The sequence below is a fragment of the Pelobates fuscus genome, chromosome 12 (assembly GCF_036172605.1).
Source record: "Pelobates fuscus isolate aPelFus1 chromosome 12, aPelFus1.pri, whole genome shotgun sequence".
In the NCBI taxonomy this organism is placed as follows: Eukaryota; Metazoa; Chordata; class Amphibia; order Anura; family Pelobatidae; genus Pelobates; species Pelobates fuscus.
In genome coordinates, this window is record NC_086328.1 from 103,305,272 (window position 1) to 103,324,312 (window position 19,041).

Consider the following 19,041-nt stretch of genomic DNA (forward strand, 5'->3'; position numbering starts at 1 on the left):
CCGGCATATTGTTGCACAGTTGGTTTGACTTGTTTTTTGTCAGAATTAATATCTTGGGGAACGTCAAGCGGCAGAACATATGTAAAGAATAGACGGGAGATTGACAATTATATTATATCACAGACATGAAGAGATGAATATTGCATTTTACGGGTCGAACCTGGGAAAAGAGTCTGTATTTATTTGTATCACTAAATCTATAGAATCTCTTTAACGCGATTCCCACTTACAATGTAGACATGTAGCTTTCTCATTGTGCCACTGCAGAGAGTGGGATATGGTTTAACACAATTATTTATTTATTTATAAAATATTAAACCAGAAAGAGTACATGGAGATTTGTCTTGTTTTTCGAGTATGTCCTGTATGATATGATGAGATGTGTTGATACAACAAGCTGTAGAAGCACAAGGAGTTGCAGTGGTTTAGTGCTTTAGAGCGCCCATTTAATAAATTCTGCAGAATATACCTAACCGTTTATTTCTAGATACTTTGTAAACGTGGAGATTTGTCAGCATGGAAACATGATTACATTTACGAAGTAACATTTAATTAGCAGGGAGTAATCTTGGTCTTCTATAGGAAAACACTGGGAGGCTATTGTGCATGCACAGCAAAACACCACACTGCACCAATCAGCATCTCCTTATAGAGATGTACTGAAGCAATGCATCGAGAGAGAGTGTGGAGATGCTGAATGCCAGGGCTTCACAATGTGCAGCACTGACCCAGGAAGTACACCTAGTGTCCATCTGAGTGACTGCCAACAGAGGTGTTCCTAGGCAGCAATATAAACAATGACTTTTTCTTGGAAATGACAGTGTTTACAGTGCTAACACTGCTGGGACATGTTATATATACTGCTGGGATATAAGAACGGCAACATTAAGAGTTGACCTACCTTGATTTCAGTTGACCTACCTGTAATAGACAAATATAAAACAATTCCATATAATGTTAGTTTGATGTTGCTATAAAATATAAATATTTTTAATTATATATATTTTTCCACGCTATGCAAAGTATAGTAATTCATTGGTCAGGAACCAAATAAGCAGTCCTATTGGCTGCGACTTGAGGCGGAGAATTAAATGATGAGGAAATAAAGACACATTCAGATGTTGGATGTGTTATGATGATCAAATCCAATAGAATGTTAGAATTTTCTTTGGTCGGACAGTATGATCTATCTATCCCATACCTGTCACTGGGAGTTTTTGCTCTCAGGAATTTGCAGATTCTGTTTGCTTTGCTTGCAAAAGAGTAAACAGAGTCTCCTAGTTCGAAGGTTGATCGGTTTCGCTGAAGTTGTTGCAGAAAGTGGATTATATTTCTCCGTCCAAATGAATGGAAGCTTTCGGAGGAAAAGCAAGAGATATGGGTAATTTTGATTTCTCCTCAATAGTTACAGTCTGTAATAATGGTGAAATTGTGGGGGCAGGAATTTTATACTGCATTATGGGGGTGATCTGGTCAGGGCTGGCACAGACTCCTCTATGAGCGAAATGTCAGAAGGTACCGGTAATGATCCCAAAGGCTGACAAAATGTTAGAAGCATGACGCCATTATTCATTTTAGCAGATATTGATAAAAATGCAGAGATAATATTTTTATACCACTGAAATTATGTAATTTTGTCATACAGACATTTTCTTAAATAGCAGTTGTCGGGGCTTTTGCAATATTGGGGCTTTAGCCCTCTTTGGACGGAAGCACAGGTTATCAGACCATAAACTACGCAGTAATCATAAGATAGTGTATGTCCTGTCCTGCAGTCACGTGGAGATGCCAGGCTTTACAAAAATGCATTCGGAGAAGGCTTCAGATCTTTATTTTGAGCATGGTTAGAAGATAAGTTGAACTTCCGAACAAAGAGGACTAAAGATTGCAGCCCCCACAAAGCAAGAGTAAGTCAGGAGACGCCAAAACGGTAACCTATGTATTCATTACAAAATAATTAACAAGCAGATATATAGAGTACAGGAAGTTAAATCAGCCGCATCAGAATGGTAACTTACTACAAAAGTGATTTATAATGGAATGTTTGGGTCTTGGCATTCCGTGTCCAGTGACAGAACTGTTTAAAGGTGCTAAAGGGGTTCATTTATCAAACAGTCAACTGGAAAGTCTGGGTGCAAATAGCTTAGAGGACATTATAGTTACATAGAAACAAAAACAATAAAGAAAATAAATCAGATTGGTTTTTTTTGTTGTTGCTATTTTCAATTCAGCCCCAATTTACAATTTAGTGAAAATCTGTATTAAAAAATAAATAAAAATACAATTTAAAAAAATTAACATAAGTGCCCTGGCTGTGCTGCAAATAACTAAAATGTAGACGAAAAAGAAAGAAAATTCTGTGACATATAAACTATACAGGGACTATATGATTTAGCTGAATTCAGGGGCCATAGTAGGCCCCAACCAGTCAGTGGGGAGTCGGGGACTGGACTAGGGACAGTTTTGGAAAATGGTGAGTGGTCTGCTAAACGTGGCCTCGCTACCAGGAACGTGGCTTCTAGCAGCAGCTAAATGCTTAGAAAGATCTGTGCCCAGTATGTTAATTTAATAATCTTCCTGGTTTGATGCTGCATATTACAATACATTTATTATACATTACTGGATTGCAAACATGTTTTAAATGATTATTCTGTTTATTGAATAACCATTTTGAGAGATGTGATAATATAGTTTTGGGAGGGGAAAATCAGAATAACCAGGGTAGTTGTGAAATTTTTATGTATTTTCTAGAGGCCAATAAAACAGAGATAGGAGGAAATATGGCTACCAGTTTCAATGGAAACACTGAGAGGAAGAATTGAAAAGTAGGGATATGCTGCCAGTTAGTGGCCCAGTGATAGTAAGGCAGCCGCAGCGATTTTATTACAGCAACAGACAGACTGGCCTGTCTGCTACCCAGCAAGCACATGGTTAAATTACTTGACTAGAGGATTTAGTCCCAAGACTGGAAACTGTGGAGAATTAAGGAAAAAAAAAGGAATTTCTAATTTTAACCTAAAATAACTTAGCTGGAAAATTTGCTGAAAGTGAGAGAACTGTAATGATTTTGGTAATTTTAAATAAAGCTTGCTGTTTTGAAGTGGATAGGATCCGTCAGCAAAGCATCATGGAACTTGCAGTCCTACAAACCTCTGCGGATCCACCGTGTGCCTGATCTATAGGATTAGCAAATGGAATTATCTTAATATCACTTTTTAGGTTAAAATGAACATATTGCTGGTTTACAGAATTATTCCAATACAGCTATAGTGGCTGAATATATGAACTTTGATTTGAATTGCCTCTGAATTTCTGAGAGTTCACACTTTAGTAATCTTAGCCTCTAAATCTTTGGTATTTATGTACCTGCCCCAGGGAGTTAAAGAGGTTCTCCTATGATGCTCTGAATTCTGAGTTCACATTGCTAGCAACGGTTGGTTGGAGTTGGAGTTTGATGGACCCTGGAGGTCCAGTATGAGGGGCTAACCCGACCCCTACATGTTCCTGTGGATCTCAAGGTCTGAATGATCAAGTGCTATCTATTAACTCATAAACAGTTTTACATTGCTTACGCCCAAGAGGATAAGCAGTACCAGCAGCACCCAAATATCGCCACCCCTGATTTCATAAACTCCATTATGAAGTTTGTTTGATATCAGATCACTTCATCATCAAATCTATACCAGAATCCAATGTGTGCCAAGGTGTGCCGAATAAACAGGATGGGTTGGTGCACAGACCATATTATATTAGTAATTAGTATTAGTAATTAGTACCATATTACATTAGTTATTAGTAATTAGTACCATATTATATTAGTAATTAGTATTAGTAATTAGTACCATATTATATTAGTAATTAGTATTAGTAATTACCGGTAGTACCATATTATATTAGTAATCGCTATATTAACTCTGGTGGCAGGGCACTGTTCGAGCAAAAACTGGAACAATCAAAATGTATTTAATGAAGTTACACATTACCTGCCATCACAAAAATATATTTGCTGGCTTTAATGACCTCTCCCCCCTCGTCTATTGTCCCTTATAATGAAACTATTATCCAGTCAAGCTTCAATCAATGTAATGATATCCAATTTTACTATGGTTATTCAGACAGCTTCTTGTAGGCAGTATACAGGGCAATAAACTAAATAAATAAATATTTAACCTATGCGAATGACATGGCACAGCCTGGCACGCAATGTGTATAAATCATAAAAGACTGCTGGGAGTTTTGGTTGTAAAGATGGGAGACGGTTACAGTTTTGCTTTCTGGTATATTCTGCGTGCCTCGGGGGGCCAGTGGAACCCTAGGGTACTTTTTATGAAATTAAGAATTAAAGGGACATTCCAGGAACCTTTGATAGATTTTGCTCAAAATGATTAGTTTTAGTTCTTGCAGTTTTTGTGCAGGTGAGTGACGCCTCTAGCAGAGATTAGAAATGTGGCAGATAGCTAGGTGTCTATTTAACCCTTGTAGTCCTGGGTTAAAGCTACTTCCTGGTGTGTGCAGAGTTATGTGATAATTTCTAATTACCAAAGCAGGGATTTAAGGGCATTTTACTTTAAATTATTTATTTTACATATTTTTTCCCCCTGTAAATAGGTCATATCATGCAAGTGTCTTTCATCCAAAGGTGAAATACCTGTTTGCACTGTAAAGGTGAAATTATAGGTAGATATACTTACCCGAAACTCTCCCTTATAGTCACTGTCAGGAAACTCGTACAGCTCCTGGCCCATCATTCTCCATGACCTGCGTCAGTATCATACTCAAGTGAATGAACTTGTGGTTTTAAAATTGTTATTTGCAATTTATTGTTAACCAGGTTCTATTTTTCCACCTGAAGTTGATATTTTGAGACAAATTGTTTAATTTTATTCTCAGATGGACTTTTATTTTCCCCACAAGTAGAATCGTAGACTTAAAAATGCAGACACACTTTGCTCACAATTTTTGCTGGAAATCTTCACCAGATAATTAACGTTTCGTATATTAATTGCCATACTCCAGGGTGCTTTCAGGAGAATATCAATAGAAAATGTCTAAAGATATTAAAATGTTAAACCTACTTGGAGCACATTTGATGCGTCACTGTCAACGTTTGGTGATGTTGCATAATATCCCAAATTCTAATGGTGACTTCGCCACTGGGGGTCCGGTGGTCGGGAGGGCAGTCAAAGGTGAGTTTAACTTAGCTGCAGGGCTGCCATTAGGAATTGGGGGTCCACTTACACAGCTCAAGGCCTGGGGCCTTGCCCATAGGTCCCACCCCTGAGTCTGCCCATAAGTATAAGTAAAGTCGATGCAGTGTGTGTTTACAATTGATGTGGTGTATGTATAGTGAATGCAAGGTGTGTGTATATGTGTGTATTAAATGCAGAAAGAGTGTGTGAGTGGATGCAGTGTGTATATTGGATACTGTTTGTGTAGTGCATATAGTGTGTATAGTGAATGCAATGTGCGTGTTTGTGTAGTGCATATAGTGTGTATAGTGAATGCAGTGTGTGTGTTTGTGTAGTGGATGCTGTGTGTTAAATGAATGCAGTTTGCATGTATGTGTATCAGATGCAGTGTGTTGTAGTGGATGTAGTGTGTGTAGTGAATGCAGTGTTTTTGTGTTGTGGATGCAGTGTGTGTGTGTAGTGAATGAGTGTGTTTATGTAGTGAATGCAGTTTGTGTAGTGGCAGTGTCTTTGTGTTGGACCAGGGCTGTGGGGGTGGGTGATTTTTTATTTTGTTGTTGTTGGAATTTGTAGTTTATTCGGCTTTCAACATAATGGGGGGGGGGGGGGGGGAGGGGAGGGGGGGAGAAGGGGATCAAACAGTCACAGTAGAGAATTGCTTTACATTCCCATATAGTTACACAATTCATTCCTTTGCATACACATACTAAAGTTTTTTTAACATACCCATATCAAAGGTGTTTTAACATACACATATTAAAGGTTTGTGAGTCGCTTTCCTCCCTTGTGTGTTCTATACCTGTTTAGCCCGTGGTGGCGGGAAGTAGGTGGGGGGGGGGGGGGTGTCTATGTTGCTACGGGGCTGGTGGCCCTACGAGGACCGAGTTGTCCTTTCTCCAGGTACTCCACATCTCCCACGCCCACGTATGACACTGTGTACATGTATTGCATTGTAGTGCGTTTCGTATACCAATTGCACGTCTATGTCTTGCATAAGGTGTTGGGTATTGGGGGCCTTGGTGGATTTCCAGGATCTCGCTATTAGTTTCTGCGCAGTTAATAGGATATGGTATATCAATTTTATCGCCTTAGCAGGCAAGTCAGTGGAGATGTCGAGTAATAGGAAGGTCAAGGGGTCAAATGGTATGGTATGGCTCTGGTGGCCCTGGTTATAATTTGGTGTACCTTTCTCCAGAACCCCACCAATTTTTGGCATCCCCACCAGGTGTGTAGCACCGAACCCAAGTCCTGCGTGCATCTCCAGCAAGTCGGAGGTGTGTGTGGATACAACTTATGTAGGCGAGTTGGTACCATATACCACCTATACAGTGTTTTTTGGTATTGTTCTAGGAGTGGGGCCGACTTGACCATCCTCTTTATGGAGGATGTGATGTGATTCCATTTACTCTCGGTTATGTTGGTGCTCAGGTCGGAGGCCCATTGTTTGGCCTGTGTTGAGCCGTGGAATGTTTGATATGTTGGATGAGTTTATAGCATTCCGAGAGTGGTTTGAATTTAGGTGGAGGTGTCCCTGATATCCCTATTTTCTCCCATATAGAGGGTTCCCCTTTCTGGTTGTGCTCTTGTGCCTTTTCTTTGTGTTGTCTGTTTAAAAAGGATTGGAGCTGTATATGCGAGTATTGCGATGTACGAGATATGTTAAAGAGGGAGCCAAGCTTCGCGAAGGTCATAAGTTTGCCCTCCGCGCATATGTGTGACAGGTGGGTAGCACCCTTATCCTACCACGGCGCTGCATGGAATGTTGGGATACAATATGTGAGGGCCTCTATGGGAGTTGCCATAGAGAGTGATTGCCCGGATCCAAAAAGTGTTCTGAGTTTCCCAGGTTTGTAGGGCCAATACAAGTTGTGCTGGCATGGTCGGGATGACTGGTCTGGTGTTTTTGGTCAGCCACAACAGATTAGGGACTTGGAAGGGATCTATAGCTAAGTTTTCCATCTTAACCCATTGAGGTTGGTTCACTTTGGTGAGGTGTGCAAGCAAGGTCAGTATCGTGACCTGATAATATGATTTTACGTGTGGGAACGCCATCCCTCCTTTTCTCCTTGGGGCCATTAACAATTTTTGTGAGATACGTGCTCGTCCCGCCCCCCAGGTGAATTGTTGTAATTTAGTTTGTACACTTTTAAAGTATGAGTTAGGCACTCGTAGGGGAAGGTTTCTAAAGAGGTATTGAAGTTTTGGCAGTATGGTCATTTTGAGTGCTATTATGCGCTCTGTCCATGACAGAAATACCTTGCCCCAGCCCTTTATGACTTCTGCACACTCGCTCCAGACCCTATTATAGTTAGCTGGGAACATTTCACTCGGATTTTTGGTAAATGTGATGCCTAGGTATTTTATATTGCCTTTCCTCCATTCAAATGGATAGTCTCTTCTCAATCTTTCTAGTACTTGCGGGTCCAGTCGGAGCCCCAGTGCTTGGGTTTTAGTAGTGTTGAGAGAGTAGTAGGACAGCGTCCCATATTCAGCAATTAGTTTCATGATGGGAGGTAGGGATTGTTCCGGGTTGGAGACATAAAGTAAAATGTCATCCGCAAATGCACTCATTTTTATTTGTCTCCCATGCCAGTCTACCCCTTGGATTTCCTGTTGGGATCTGACTGCTATAAGTAGGGTCTCTAGGGTCAGCATATAGAGTAGGGGGGATAGGGGGCATCCCTGTCTTGTGCCATTCGTAATCTTAAATGAGTTTGATATGAAGCCAGCTTGTAATACTTGGGCTGTGGGGTGGGAATATAGGGCGAATATTTGTCTAATGAGTTGTTGTGGGAACCCATATCTCTCCAGCACCTGGCGGAGGAAGGGCTTTCCCAGGCGGTCGAAGGCCTTTTCGGCATCCAGGGCCAGGAGCAGTCCGCCTGGGCCTGACCTCCTCATCCTTTCCATTATAAGGGATAGTTTTCGGGTGTTATCTGGTCCCTGTCTCCCCATTACGAACCCAGTTTGGTCATCATGGATAAGAGTTGGGAGGATTTCGCCCATTCTGGAGGCCAAGATTTCAGCATAAATCTTGGCATCTGTGTTGAATAGTGAAATGGGTCGAAAGTTTTTGCATTGGTATGGGGTCTTCCCCGGCTTCGGCAAGGTCACTATCGTGGCCAGGAGCATTTCAGGAGGGAGTTTCCCTGTTTCTGTCGCTGTTTGGAATAGTCGCACTAGCCACGGGCCGAGTAAATCTGCAAATTTTTTGTAATATGCATTGGGTAGGCCATCTGCCCCCGGAGATTTTCCTGTGGGCAGGTGTTTTATAGTAGCTAGTACCTCATCGAGGGTAATGGGCTTGAGTAGAGCTGCGATTTGGGTCTGGTTTAAGTGTGGGAGGGGGAGCTTTGTCAGATATGTGCGTATTGACATTTCATCTAGAGGGGCTACAGTTTTTTGTTCCCTGAGGTTGTATAATGCAGAGTAGTATTTTGCAAACTCCTGCGAGATATCTAGGGTTTTTTGTATTTTGTTGCCCTCAGAGTTGTGCAGGTGTGTTATTTTGGAAGCTGCTTGTCTCACCCTCAGTCGGTTGGATAGGTATTTCGTGGCTTTCCCACTGTGGTGGTATGACGTTGCTTTCATTTTTTGTAGAAAGCCTGCTGTTTTGGCTGCATTTAGTTCCGTTAGTTGGTCTGTCAGGGTTTGAAGGTGGGATGACCTTCTGATAAAGAGGCCCCTCACTACGGCCTTGTGTGCTGACCACACTGTTTGGTCAGACACTTCTCCCTCTGAGTTCGTTCGGAAGTAGTCTGTGAGGTCTGTCGTCATTTGGCTTAGGAAAGTCTGGTCTTGCAGTAGTGATTCGTTTAACCTCCAGTTCCCTTTTCCTTTAAATTGAAAGGAATCGTACAGTTCGAGGTACACTGGGCTGTGGTCAGACCAAGTTATATCCCCCATATTACAGGTCGAGACCTGGGCTAGCGTGGGTTGATCTACATAAAAGGTGTCTATGCGGGTGTAAGTATTATGTACTTTGGAATGAAAGGAATAGTCTCTCACCGCAAGGTGGAGTTCTCTCCAGCTGTCATACAAGTTATGCAGTGTAAGCCATTTAGTCAGTGTTTTACTTATGGCTGTCATGTTTGTCCGTCTTACTCCCTGAAGGAGCGTTGTCGTATCTTCCTCAGGAGACGTAATGAAGTTAAAGTCTCCACAAAGTATCAGTCCCCCTAATTTGTGTTTTTCGATTTTTTGTAATAAGCGCCTGAGGAATCTCTCTACACCTGTGTTTGGGAAATATGTGGATACCAAGGTATATTGAGCATTATTAAAGAGTCCCACCAGGATAATATATCGTCCCTGGGGGTCTACAAATTTTGCGTGTTCTACAAACGCCACATCTTTGTGTATTAATATAGATGTCCCTTTGGTTTTATTCTCTGAAAGCGCATGATGTTGAATCGGGAAGAGTTTAGTGAAGATTTCGGGGGTCTTTGTGTTTTTAAAATGTGTCTCCTGAATACAAGCAACATCGGTCCCCTGATTCTTGAGTTCTTGCAGCAGAAGTCTTTGTTTACCTGGGGTATTCAACCCCTTTATGTTATATGTCAATAATTTCATATTGGGTGGTTAGTGCAGTAAGGGGCATTATATCGGTTTTTGCGTTGCCCTTTTTTTGGTGTTTCGGGATTGTTGCTATAATGCGAATTTTGGGGTCCTTTGTGGGAATGATTGATCTGAGGACATAGAATGTGATCTGTTTGTCTAGGAATAGGGCGGGTGGGGAGACAGGGAGGGTGTAAAATTATATGCGGGTAGAGTACCCAGAATCGCTCCAAAACATGGGGCCTAGTCTCGCAACCTAGTAGATAGGTGCAGGTGGTGGGGGGGGGGCAAAGGTGAGGACGTCAATCATCTCGATCGTTCACCTTGAAACCTTTGAGCAATTATAACAATTAAACATTTAAAACCTACAAAACAGTTAATACAATTTCACAATTCACAGGTTATTATGTATGTGCTTATACACTTCTGTTATGTCTGCTGTACAGCACAGGTCATGGCTCAGTCCTTCCCCTCTTGGGGTTAATTATGCTTAATGGGCAGAGTCAAGATCTAACCAGCAGTATATGCTGCTTATGGTTTGGGCTTGCGGTGCCTGAGGCCAGTGGTAACGTGTCGTATATTTTAGCAAGTGTGAGTGTCTGTGTATAGCTTCTAAAAGTTTAGCATATCAAGTTAGTGCCTGAACGTAGGGTGTATGTAGTGTATAGTTACGTGTGCCTTAAGCGTCGTCTCGTCTCACTGGGTCGTCCATTCTGGCGACAATCTCGGAATTTTGGTCAATTTGGTAGGTTCTGTGGATGGGATTGGAAGTCCCCAATCTCTCAACTTTTGGATTCCTTGAGCCACATCTGTAACGGGGTGGATCGCTTCTTGGTGTGATATTAAAAGTTTTGCTGGGTATCCCCAGCGATAATTCAGGTTTTGTTCCCGCAGGATGGAGGTGATGGGCGCCAGTGATTTCCTGAAGTGTAGTGTTTCCGCCGATATATCTGCGAAGATTTTTATAGATTTGTAGTCGTCCGGCATGTCTGCGTTTCTGCTGGCTCTCATAATTCTTTCCTTGGCATGGAAAAAATTTATTCTTGCAATAACATCTCTTGCCGCTGTTGGTGGCAAGTGTTTCGGTCTGCGCAGTCTGTGTGCTCTATCAATTATCAGTTGATCTGGATGGATTTCCGGTGTGAGGGATTGGAACATGTCGGATAGGTATTTGTGCAGGTCAGCGTTTTGCACTGACTCCGGGATCCCACGGAACCGGAGATTGTTCCTTCTGGCTCTGTCTTCCATATCCGCCAGTTTTAACCTGTGAGCCTCTAGGATGTCATCCATTTCTTGTATTTTATCTGCCAGGCTATTGTGGGCCATTGCATATTCATCCATTTTCGTTTCTATGTGTGCTGTGCGGTTACCCATCTCCTGTACTTCTTTTCTGAGTTCAGATGACAGCTCTTGAAGTTGTTTCTTCATATTCCTTTGAATGTTTTCTGTAAATTCCGCCATCATTTCGCGGATGCCTCCCATCGTTAGCGGCTGCTCATCTGCCATGCGAGAAGGGGATATATGAGGTGAGAGGGAGTGTTCCCGCTTCCTCTGGTTGCCGCCATCTTGCGCGGGCTCCTGGCCATCTCACTGTTTGGAGGCCGCGGTTTTTGTGAGAAAGAAGGAGGCTCTATCTGACTTCCCAGATTTTTTTTGCCGTTGGGACATTGTTGCTGCTTTCTCCGAGCGTTTGGTTCGGTTTTCGCTCAGTGTACCGCTTATTTTTTGCTCGTTGTCGGTTTCTGTGCCTGGAGCTGCTCCTACATGCGTCCGTTCAGCTCCGGCATTAGGCCACGCCCCGTGATTTTTAATTTAAAAAAAATATATAATTTATTCCCCCTTCCCTGCCTCTTACCTGTGGCCAGGGAGGGACGGGGGACACACTAGATTCCCTGGTGGTCCAGTGGCTCTGCTGGTTGTACAGCAAAGTGGGGGTCCAGCAGTTTCCATCTTCCCCCTCCGACAGCCAGTCCTCTCCTATCATGAGTTTACTGTGTCCTGGGCCCCCTCTATGAAGACAACAGGGCCATGTATAGCGGTACTATATATATATGTGCACATTAGGGGATGGTCTTGGTACGTAGCAGATTACAAGCGCAGATGCGAGGAGTCTTGGCCCCCGGGACCGCTGAACCAGTGACACCTGTCACAGTTGTCACTCCCTGAGGGCAGGCCCGCTTGCTTGAATCTGTCCCACACGGGCGCCACCATCTCCTTTCAGCAGGTCTTCTTCTGCTTTTACCGCTTCAGCATGTGTGTGGGGGGGTGGGGGTGGGGAAGGAGGTAGCAGTGCCCCTTTAACTCTATCATAGAATTATCTGCTGTCACATAGCTAGCACAAAGCCATCCTCATCATGTACATTATCCTATAAATTGTTTTAATCTGCTGTGTAGAAGGAAACTCTGTCCTGTTTTTACAGTCTAATAAAAAGACACAGTAGAAGTGTCACGGGGGTCATACCCCAACTCACAGGAATGGCGAATCCCACAAACAGAGGTACTAGATAGATAAATTATTTGGCCTTTCGAGTATCTGGACCTAACGTACGAAAGATAAAGAAAAAGTCAGTAATAGCCAAGGTCAGAAATCAATAGATAAGGATAAACAAAATAACAAGTCGGATCAGGATACCAGAAAAAGACAAAGTCAAATACAAGCCAAGGTCAAAGAATATTAAGATAGACCTATCATAAGCACTAATGTGTATCAAGGCAGAAACCACAATAGAGCACTGAGCAAGGGTCCAAATAAACATACTTTCTAAATTGGTCCATGTCATCTCTGTCACTCCAAACTGATAGAATCTGGGGTCGCCTTTGTGACGTGGTCACTGTAAGGGTGGGTGTGACGTCACAGCATTTGAATCTATAAAAGACACCCCGAACAGGCAGTTTCTAATATATTGCAGGGAAGCAAATGGCTAAGAGGATTTCGGCCTGTGTGTTCGACTCGCACGGCCTGACAAAGGGAGCAGTGTGAGTGCCAGGGGCTGACAAGTAAATTACAAGAGTGTAAAGAAAAAAAAAAAAAAACGACCCTCCTAACTTTCATGTATAAAATAACGTTTTCGAAGTTCATAAGGTAACTGAAGCATAGATGACAGGTCTGTTTGCCATTGTGACTACCAGGGAGTGTGGCATTCCCCATCAGTAGGATATATTCTAGGACAAGCTTGATTGTGTCACTGAATGCAGCAAGTGGCAGCTGGAAAAGGTTAAAGATGGTGGGGCACTGTGTGAGAAGATGATCAGGGAATGATCCTCAAATTTGTATGGAGTCTTACGCCTTGTCAACCGCAGAAATTCAATGATTAAGTCCCGAGCTGTTGATGTAGATAAACTTGGTGATCTGGAGATGTGGATAATATCAAACTGGCCAGGTTTGGGCCTGCTTGAGCAGTATAATGGAGGCAAGGAGTCTATAGAGATGGATCGTGGTCTATTTTCTACTGTAATGTACAGCTTCTTCCATCTCATCTTGTCTTTGAGGTTTGAGTTCCACGTGTGTCACATGTTGTAAGGAGCTGACGAATACTTTGCTGGATCATGACCTGCTCTACAGCGTGGCCTGACTTCAGCTGCTGGTTTCACATTAAAATGTATTCACCTAAATTACACCCAACGTGGGAAGAGTTTGTTATCTAAGCGTTATGAAGCTGGAAATAGCACTTTGTAATGAAATACGATTATTCATGTCCTTTATTCATGCTTCTCTTTGGATGGAATGATATTATTCTCAGAGTCCAATTTAACTCATTTAAATAATATCAAGACAATTAAAAGCACACACCCCTCAATAGAAGTAGGCACCAAATATTAAAGGCAGACGACAACTGAGGTTTATTCACGAAAACACAAATTGAAAGTCCAATTTAAAACCAAATAATTAAAACCAAAAACAAACAAATGAACTTGGAAACTTTCTCCAATTATATTCCTGAAAATCAAATGTTTACAATAAATAAATCTGGACTTTGTTTAATACAGCACAATGTCTGGGTTCGTTGCTCATACTGCCCCCCCCCCCCCCCCCTATAATGAGTGATGGTCCACATTAATGTTATATCCAATGAAAACATGGAAACTGCCTTTGCACTCCTGTAATTATGAATCAAATTGGACAGCTCTGATTCTTAATTTTGTGAAAGAAGTAAATCTGGAAAAAGTCTAGTTATAGTTGATTAGACAACCTTGAGACTTACCATCTCGAGACTCTTCATGCCAACGATTCTCCTTCGGGTCAAGTCAAGACAAATGGGATAGCTTGCATTAAAAGTGTTGCAAGAAAACATATAAAGTGGATCTATATGAACAGATCATGTAGGTGGCAACTTTACAAGATGAGACAGATAGACAGACAAATAGGGTAATTTTTACCATACACACATAAACCAGGTGCTTAGCAACTCCTATTAATCTATGAAAGATGTTAAAACTTGTATCAGCAATTAGTTACCAGTGACCGAATGTTAGATTTTGGAACTTGGAAACCACCGGTAGTTGTCAACGTTCATGACAGACCTTAGAGCAACTATCGACTAGTCAGTACATCCACGAAAAGAAGCCCAGTTAGCTCCTGCAACAAAGTATCATAATACCTGCATTACAGTAATAATGTATTTTGCAGAGAGAGTTAAAGTAGCATTTTATTCGCCCCATCTGCTTCAGTTCTACGGCCTCAATAATGGCTAGACACTATTGAAATGGCTGCACGCGTACAAAACAACTTTAATACTAATAGATTAAAGGGATTTTCCTGATCGGTTCCAGAATGAATTACCTATTAAAATATTGCTCATTATATTCTTGACAGCTACGTATTTTTATATGTTATGAGTGATGGCTATCACCCCATTCATTTCTTCCACTGCCAGACGAATCTTTAATTTTACTTTTATCTAATATAAAAATCATAGCTCTTGAGATAAATCTTTAATCTCATTTCTACAGAGAAATACTCATTAGATCGGAGGTTGGAGCAGACTCCCAGTGCAGCTCAGTACTCTGCAACGTGGGTCATTTTATCCTATTACTAAGGACAGTCAGACAGGGTAGATTTCGGGTGGTGGAGGAAGTAAATAGATGGAAAGATGATCACGGACCGTCAGACAATTAACCAGTTTTTTTTGTTTGTTTTTTAATACATATTATCCAGTAGCAGGGGATGTAATCGTCATCAGTGTTACATTAACACACAACTTTGCCAGAAAAATATAAAACCACCAGAGAAAATGCCACATAAAACCTATGGATGGTCATGCGCCACACGCCACATAAATGGCCTCACACCACATAAAGCCTAGGAACGTCCATGTGTAATCTGTGTTTGTAGAAGATATCTCTGTAGAAGATATGTGCGCGGGCTGCAGAATCCTTATCTTTCGACGCAGTAAAAAAGTAAACTAGCTGATCAAAAGGTATCACGTAGATGACAACAGATGCTACTGCATGGTATGTGCACCAGTCAGAGAGAAACAAGCAGCAGACGGAACCATACCAAATACTTTACACCCCCCTACTCCCCAAAATACTTTCTCCGTCAAAGATTTCTCACCCAGTCTCATTAGCAAAATGATTTCCTCTTTAACAGTGAAATGTTCCCCTCCACTCCAAGGGCACAAAACAAAAATATTATTCTGCTAACGGCTACATTGCTTCATTATTCATTTATAGAAGACTTCATAAATTATCTACTCGGCTTGGTGATCTGTTAGATGTAATGAATTCCTGCAATAAAAATCACTCCTACTCAAAGTGTCAAGTACTTCATGCGTCGGCTGACGTCAGCGCAGTCCTGAGATTGAAATTACTGCCCTCTTACCTCTACGATGCCTGCATTATCTCTTTCGCCACGAGAGAGGAGAAAATCAACAGGTTATTAAAATTCATAAAGTGTCAGCCCATCGCGGTCATTATGTGATATTCTTGATCCAATCATTTCATACAGAGAAGCTCAGCACAAAGACTCGAAGGCAGAGATAATAAAGGCCCCCCTAAAAACAATGCTGTCATGCCACAAGGATTTGTTTAAATGTTTCAGCAGTAGAATCTACTTTGTGACTTTACGGTTTGCGTTTCCAGAATAAAAAAATAAAATAAAACAAACAAACAAAAAAACACTCAAAATTACTGCATTTGTTTCAAACCCCTTAACTTCTAGCATCTCTCTCCAGACCAGGAAGTTTGATGCTCCCCTGGTATTCTAAGAATAGGAAGAGATTCTGGGAATTCAACTTCAATGAAAGCTAACAACAGTCAACAGTTACCTTCATTCAAAAATAATAAAACAAACAAACCCATGAATTAACCTCCTTGTGTAGGATAATATATAGTACACGTTCACGTAAACGACTGAACTACAACTCCCACAATCCGCTGTGGTGCACCCTCGCATCGTGCATTATTGGATCAAATAGGGGTTCTCTGCCGGCTGATGGGGAGAGAATGGCACCTATAATATTAAATAAATAAAATAATGAACTGTAAGATAGCTTACATCTAACATGTGGTGCCCGTACTGTCCCTTTAACAAGAGGAGTATATAAAAACAATCAGATTATTTGTACATTATCATTTTAATCACGTCAAGTTAGTTTTCTAATTATCTAATTTCAGGATACCATATCAATTGATCTTACAGCCATAATTATATTAGCTGGAAAATCTCATTAGATAAACAGGTAAATAATTTGAGCCATTTGTAATTAATTACAGGGAAAGGAAAGGCTTCATAAACCCTGGTTTAAAAAATTACTTATGTCATTCATGGCATTGTTCAGTGTAGAAAACGGTAAAGGAAATAAATAAATAATGTAACCAGGGCAATGTAACCAGCCTCCACTGCTACCATCCCTAAAAAAAACTAGAAGCAATTTTAACTCCTTCGCTGCTGAGGGAATGATCACCTATACTCCCTAATATCTGTATTCCCTAAGACCCCAAAAAGTGATCGCTGTACTCAATTCCTCGCTAGTGGTTACCCTAAGATCACTTGGCATCTTCAAAGGAACTGACAGGGGCTGTCGTTGAGGAAAAGCATAACTTGAAGTTCAATCTCCTGACCAGTGGCGTCTCCAGGATTCATATTTAGGAGGGGCACATAAGGGACCAGGGACAAAAGCTGCTGCACAGTGGCGGAACTAACGTAGAGTGGGCTCTGGTGCAAAAACAATTTTGGGCCCCTGAAAACGCATTGCACGGGTCACTCGATGGGCCCTGGTGTAACCGCAACACCAGCACTCCCTGTAGTTCCACCGCTGTGCCTTCCTTATTACGGGCAAAATACCTTTTTACGACAACTGGAAAAAACTTTTCTGGAGGTGCAGGATAATTTTTCATGGTGTTTAGAAGGGGCTGTGGTGAAGTGTGTGTATATAGGAGTCTGTTTATGGTGTACTATGTTTAACTAGGGGCTGTAGTGTGAGCACGTGCTCATGTATAGGAGCTTTTGAGATTGTGTGTTGCTGAAAGGGCCTGTAAAGGGTGTGTGTGCATCTAGGTGCTGCATTGTGAGTGTATGTGTATTGGGGTTGCATTGTGTGCTTATCAAGGAGCAGTATTTATTATGCTTGGGCCGGATCTCCTCAGCTTGATGAGTGCACTCGGCTTCACACAAATCGTCGCTACTTCCACCCACTAAAAAGGTCATACAGTTGATCTATTGTTTCGGTCTGGACTAGAAGTGTCACCAGTAACTGTAAATCCAGTTGTTTGGTCAGACCACCACTCCATTCACTTCTCCATTGTATCACAATCAGCCAGACCTCAGTCTCAGAACCTGGTTAAACACTGCTCATTAAAAAGGTTGACGCCATTGGATGTAACATCACATATGGATCTAAGTGAACTAATGGGCACCTGGGAAGACCCCAGCTCCTTAGTCCGACTCTACAACAAAACTATAAGAGATACCCTTGAAAGCATTGCACCAACATGCATATGCACTGTCAAAACCCACAACAATGCACCATGGTTTGACAGAACCATCAGAGAAATGAAGAGAACAGGCCGTAAACTCGAGAGAAAATGGTGCAGGACACATGAAGGTATCATTGTTACAGTGATGACACACAACTCTACTTCTCCTTTGCTCCAGATACCACAGACCCAACATGCCGCATCAACAGTTGCTTAGCAGACCTCATAAAATGGATGAATGCTAGTTGGCTTAAAGTTATTAAGTTATTCTTGGTGAGGGGACCTCGGTCAACAAAAATATCCCATAATCACCCAACTGGCCTAGAGCTTGGAGGCTCTGAACTCATCAGTGTCAGGATCGGGTCAGGGATCCAACACGCAGAGTACAAAGAGTAGCTGATACGTATACCGGTCCTTAGAATGGCCGGACTAACGTAGAACTACAATAGAATGGTCAGAGACAAGCCGAGGTCGAGGATAACAGAGGACAGGTAAGCGAGAGACAAGCCGGGTCAAGGATAACAGAAAGGCAGGAGAGTAAACAACAAAGCCGGGTCAAAACCAAAAGACAAGTGAATCACAAAGCACTGTGTGACTAGGCGGACTAGAACCACGACAGGGCAATGAGTGAATGAGAGAACCACCGTTAAGTATCCTGGCTAGGGAGAGGGGACACGCCTCCGGCGAGTCCTGATTCGTCTCCCGAGATTTGAGTGGCAGGATGTTTCGGGTTAGCGTCATGACGTCTACCTCCGGTCCTTCTGTTATAAAAGGAAGTGACTCCCTCGCGGCCGGCGTTAGCAAGACCGAGTGAACCGCGGGAGACCGAGGAGACATGGCGTCCGGACGGATAACCTTCTAAGTCTCTACCTCTCTCAGAGGTAGAGACTCCAGGTACCCTGACAGTACCCCCCCCCTCAGATACGCCCACCGGGCGGAAGGAGCCGGGGCGAGATGGAAAGCGGGAGTGAAATGCCCTGCGAAGACGAGGAGCATGAACATCCTCTTGTGGTACCCAACTCCTCTCCTCAGGACCATATCCCTTCCAGTCAACTAAATATTGTACTCGTCCCCGGGAGACACGAGAATCAATAATGGAGTTAACCTCATATTCCTCCTGACCCTCCACCTGAACAGGGCGCGGAGGGGCGATTGTGGAGGAGAATCTGTTACAGATTAGAGGTTTCAACAATGACACGTGAAAGGAGTTCGGGATGCGTAAAGTAGCTGGAAGAGCTAGACGATATGCCACTGGGTTAATTCGAGTCAAGATCCTGTAGGGACCAATATAACGAGGAGCGAATTTCATGGAAGGAACTTTAAGACGAATATTCCTAGTGCTCAACCACACTCTATCGCCTGGAACAAAATTCGGAGCCGC

At 42.3% G+C, this 19,041-nt stretch overlaps 1 protein-coding gene across 7 annotated transcripts in view; it reads left to right on the plus strand.

Annotated features, from left to right (window-relative positions):
- TUB (TUB bipartite transcription factor) overlaps positions 1-19,041 on the plus strand; it is a 210,765-nt gene that overhangs the window by 43,631 nt on the left and 148,093 nt on the right. The window contains exon 1 of one of the 7 annotated variants that reach the window (XM_063438596.1): positions 1,261-1,381. The exons of 4 other annotated variants lie outside the window; for them this stretch is intronic. In XM_063438596.1, the coding sequence (XP_063294666.1) occupies positions 1,344-1,381 (38 nt within the window). In that variant the 5' untranslated portion in view covers positions 1,261-1,343. Of the gene's footprint in view, positions 1-1,260; positions 1,382-1,803; positions 1,931-19,041 lie in introns of those variants that run through there. 2 more of the 7 variants (XM_063438598.1, XM_063438599.1) reach the window with 2 other exon arrangements.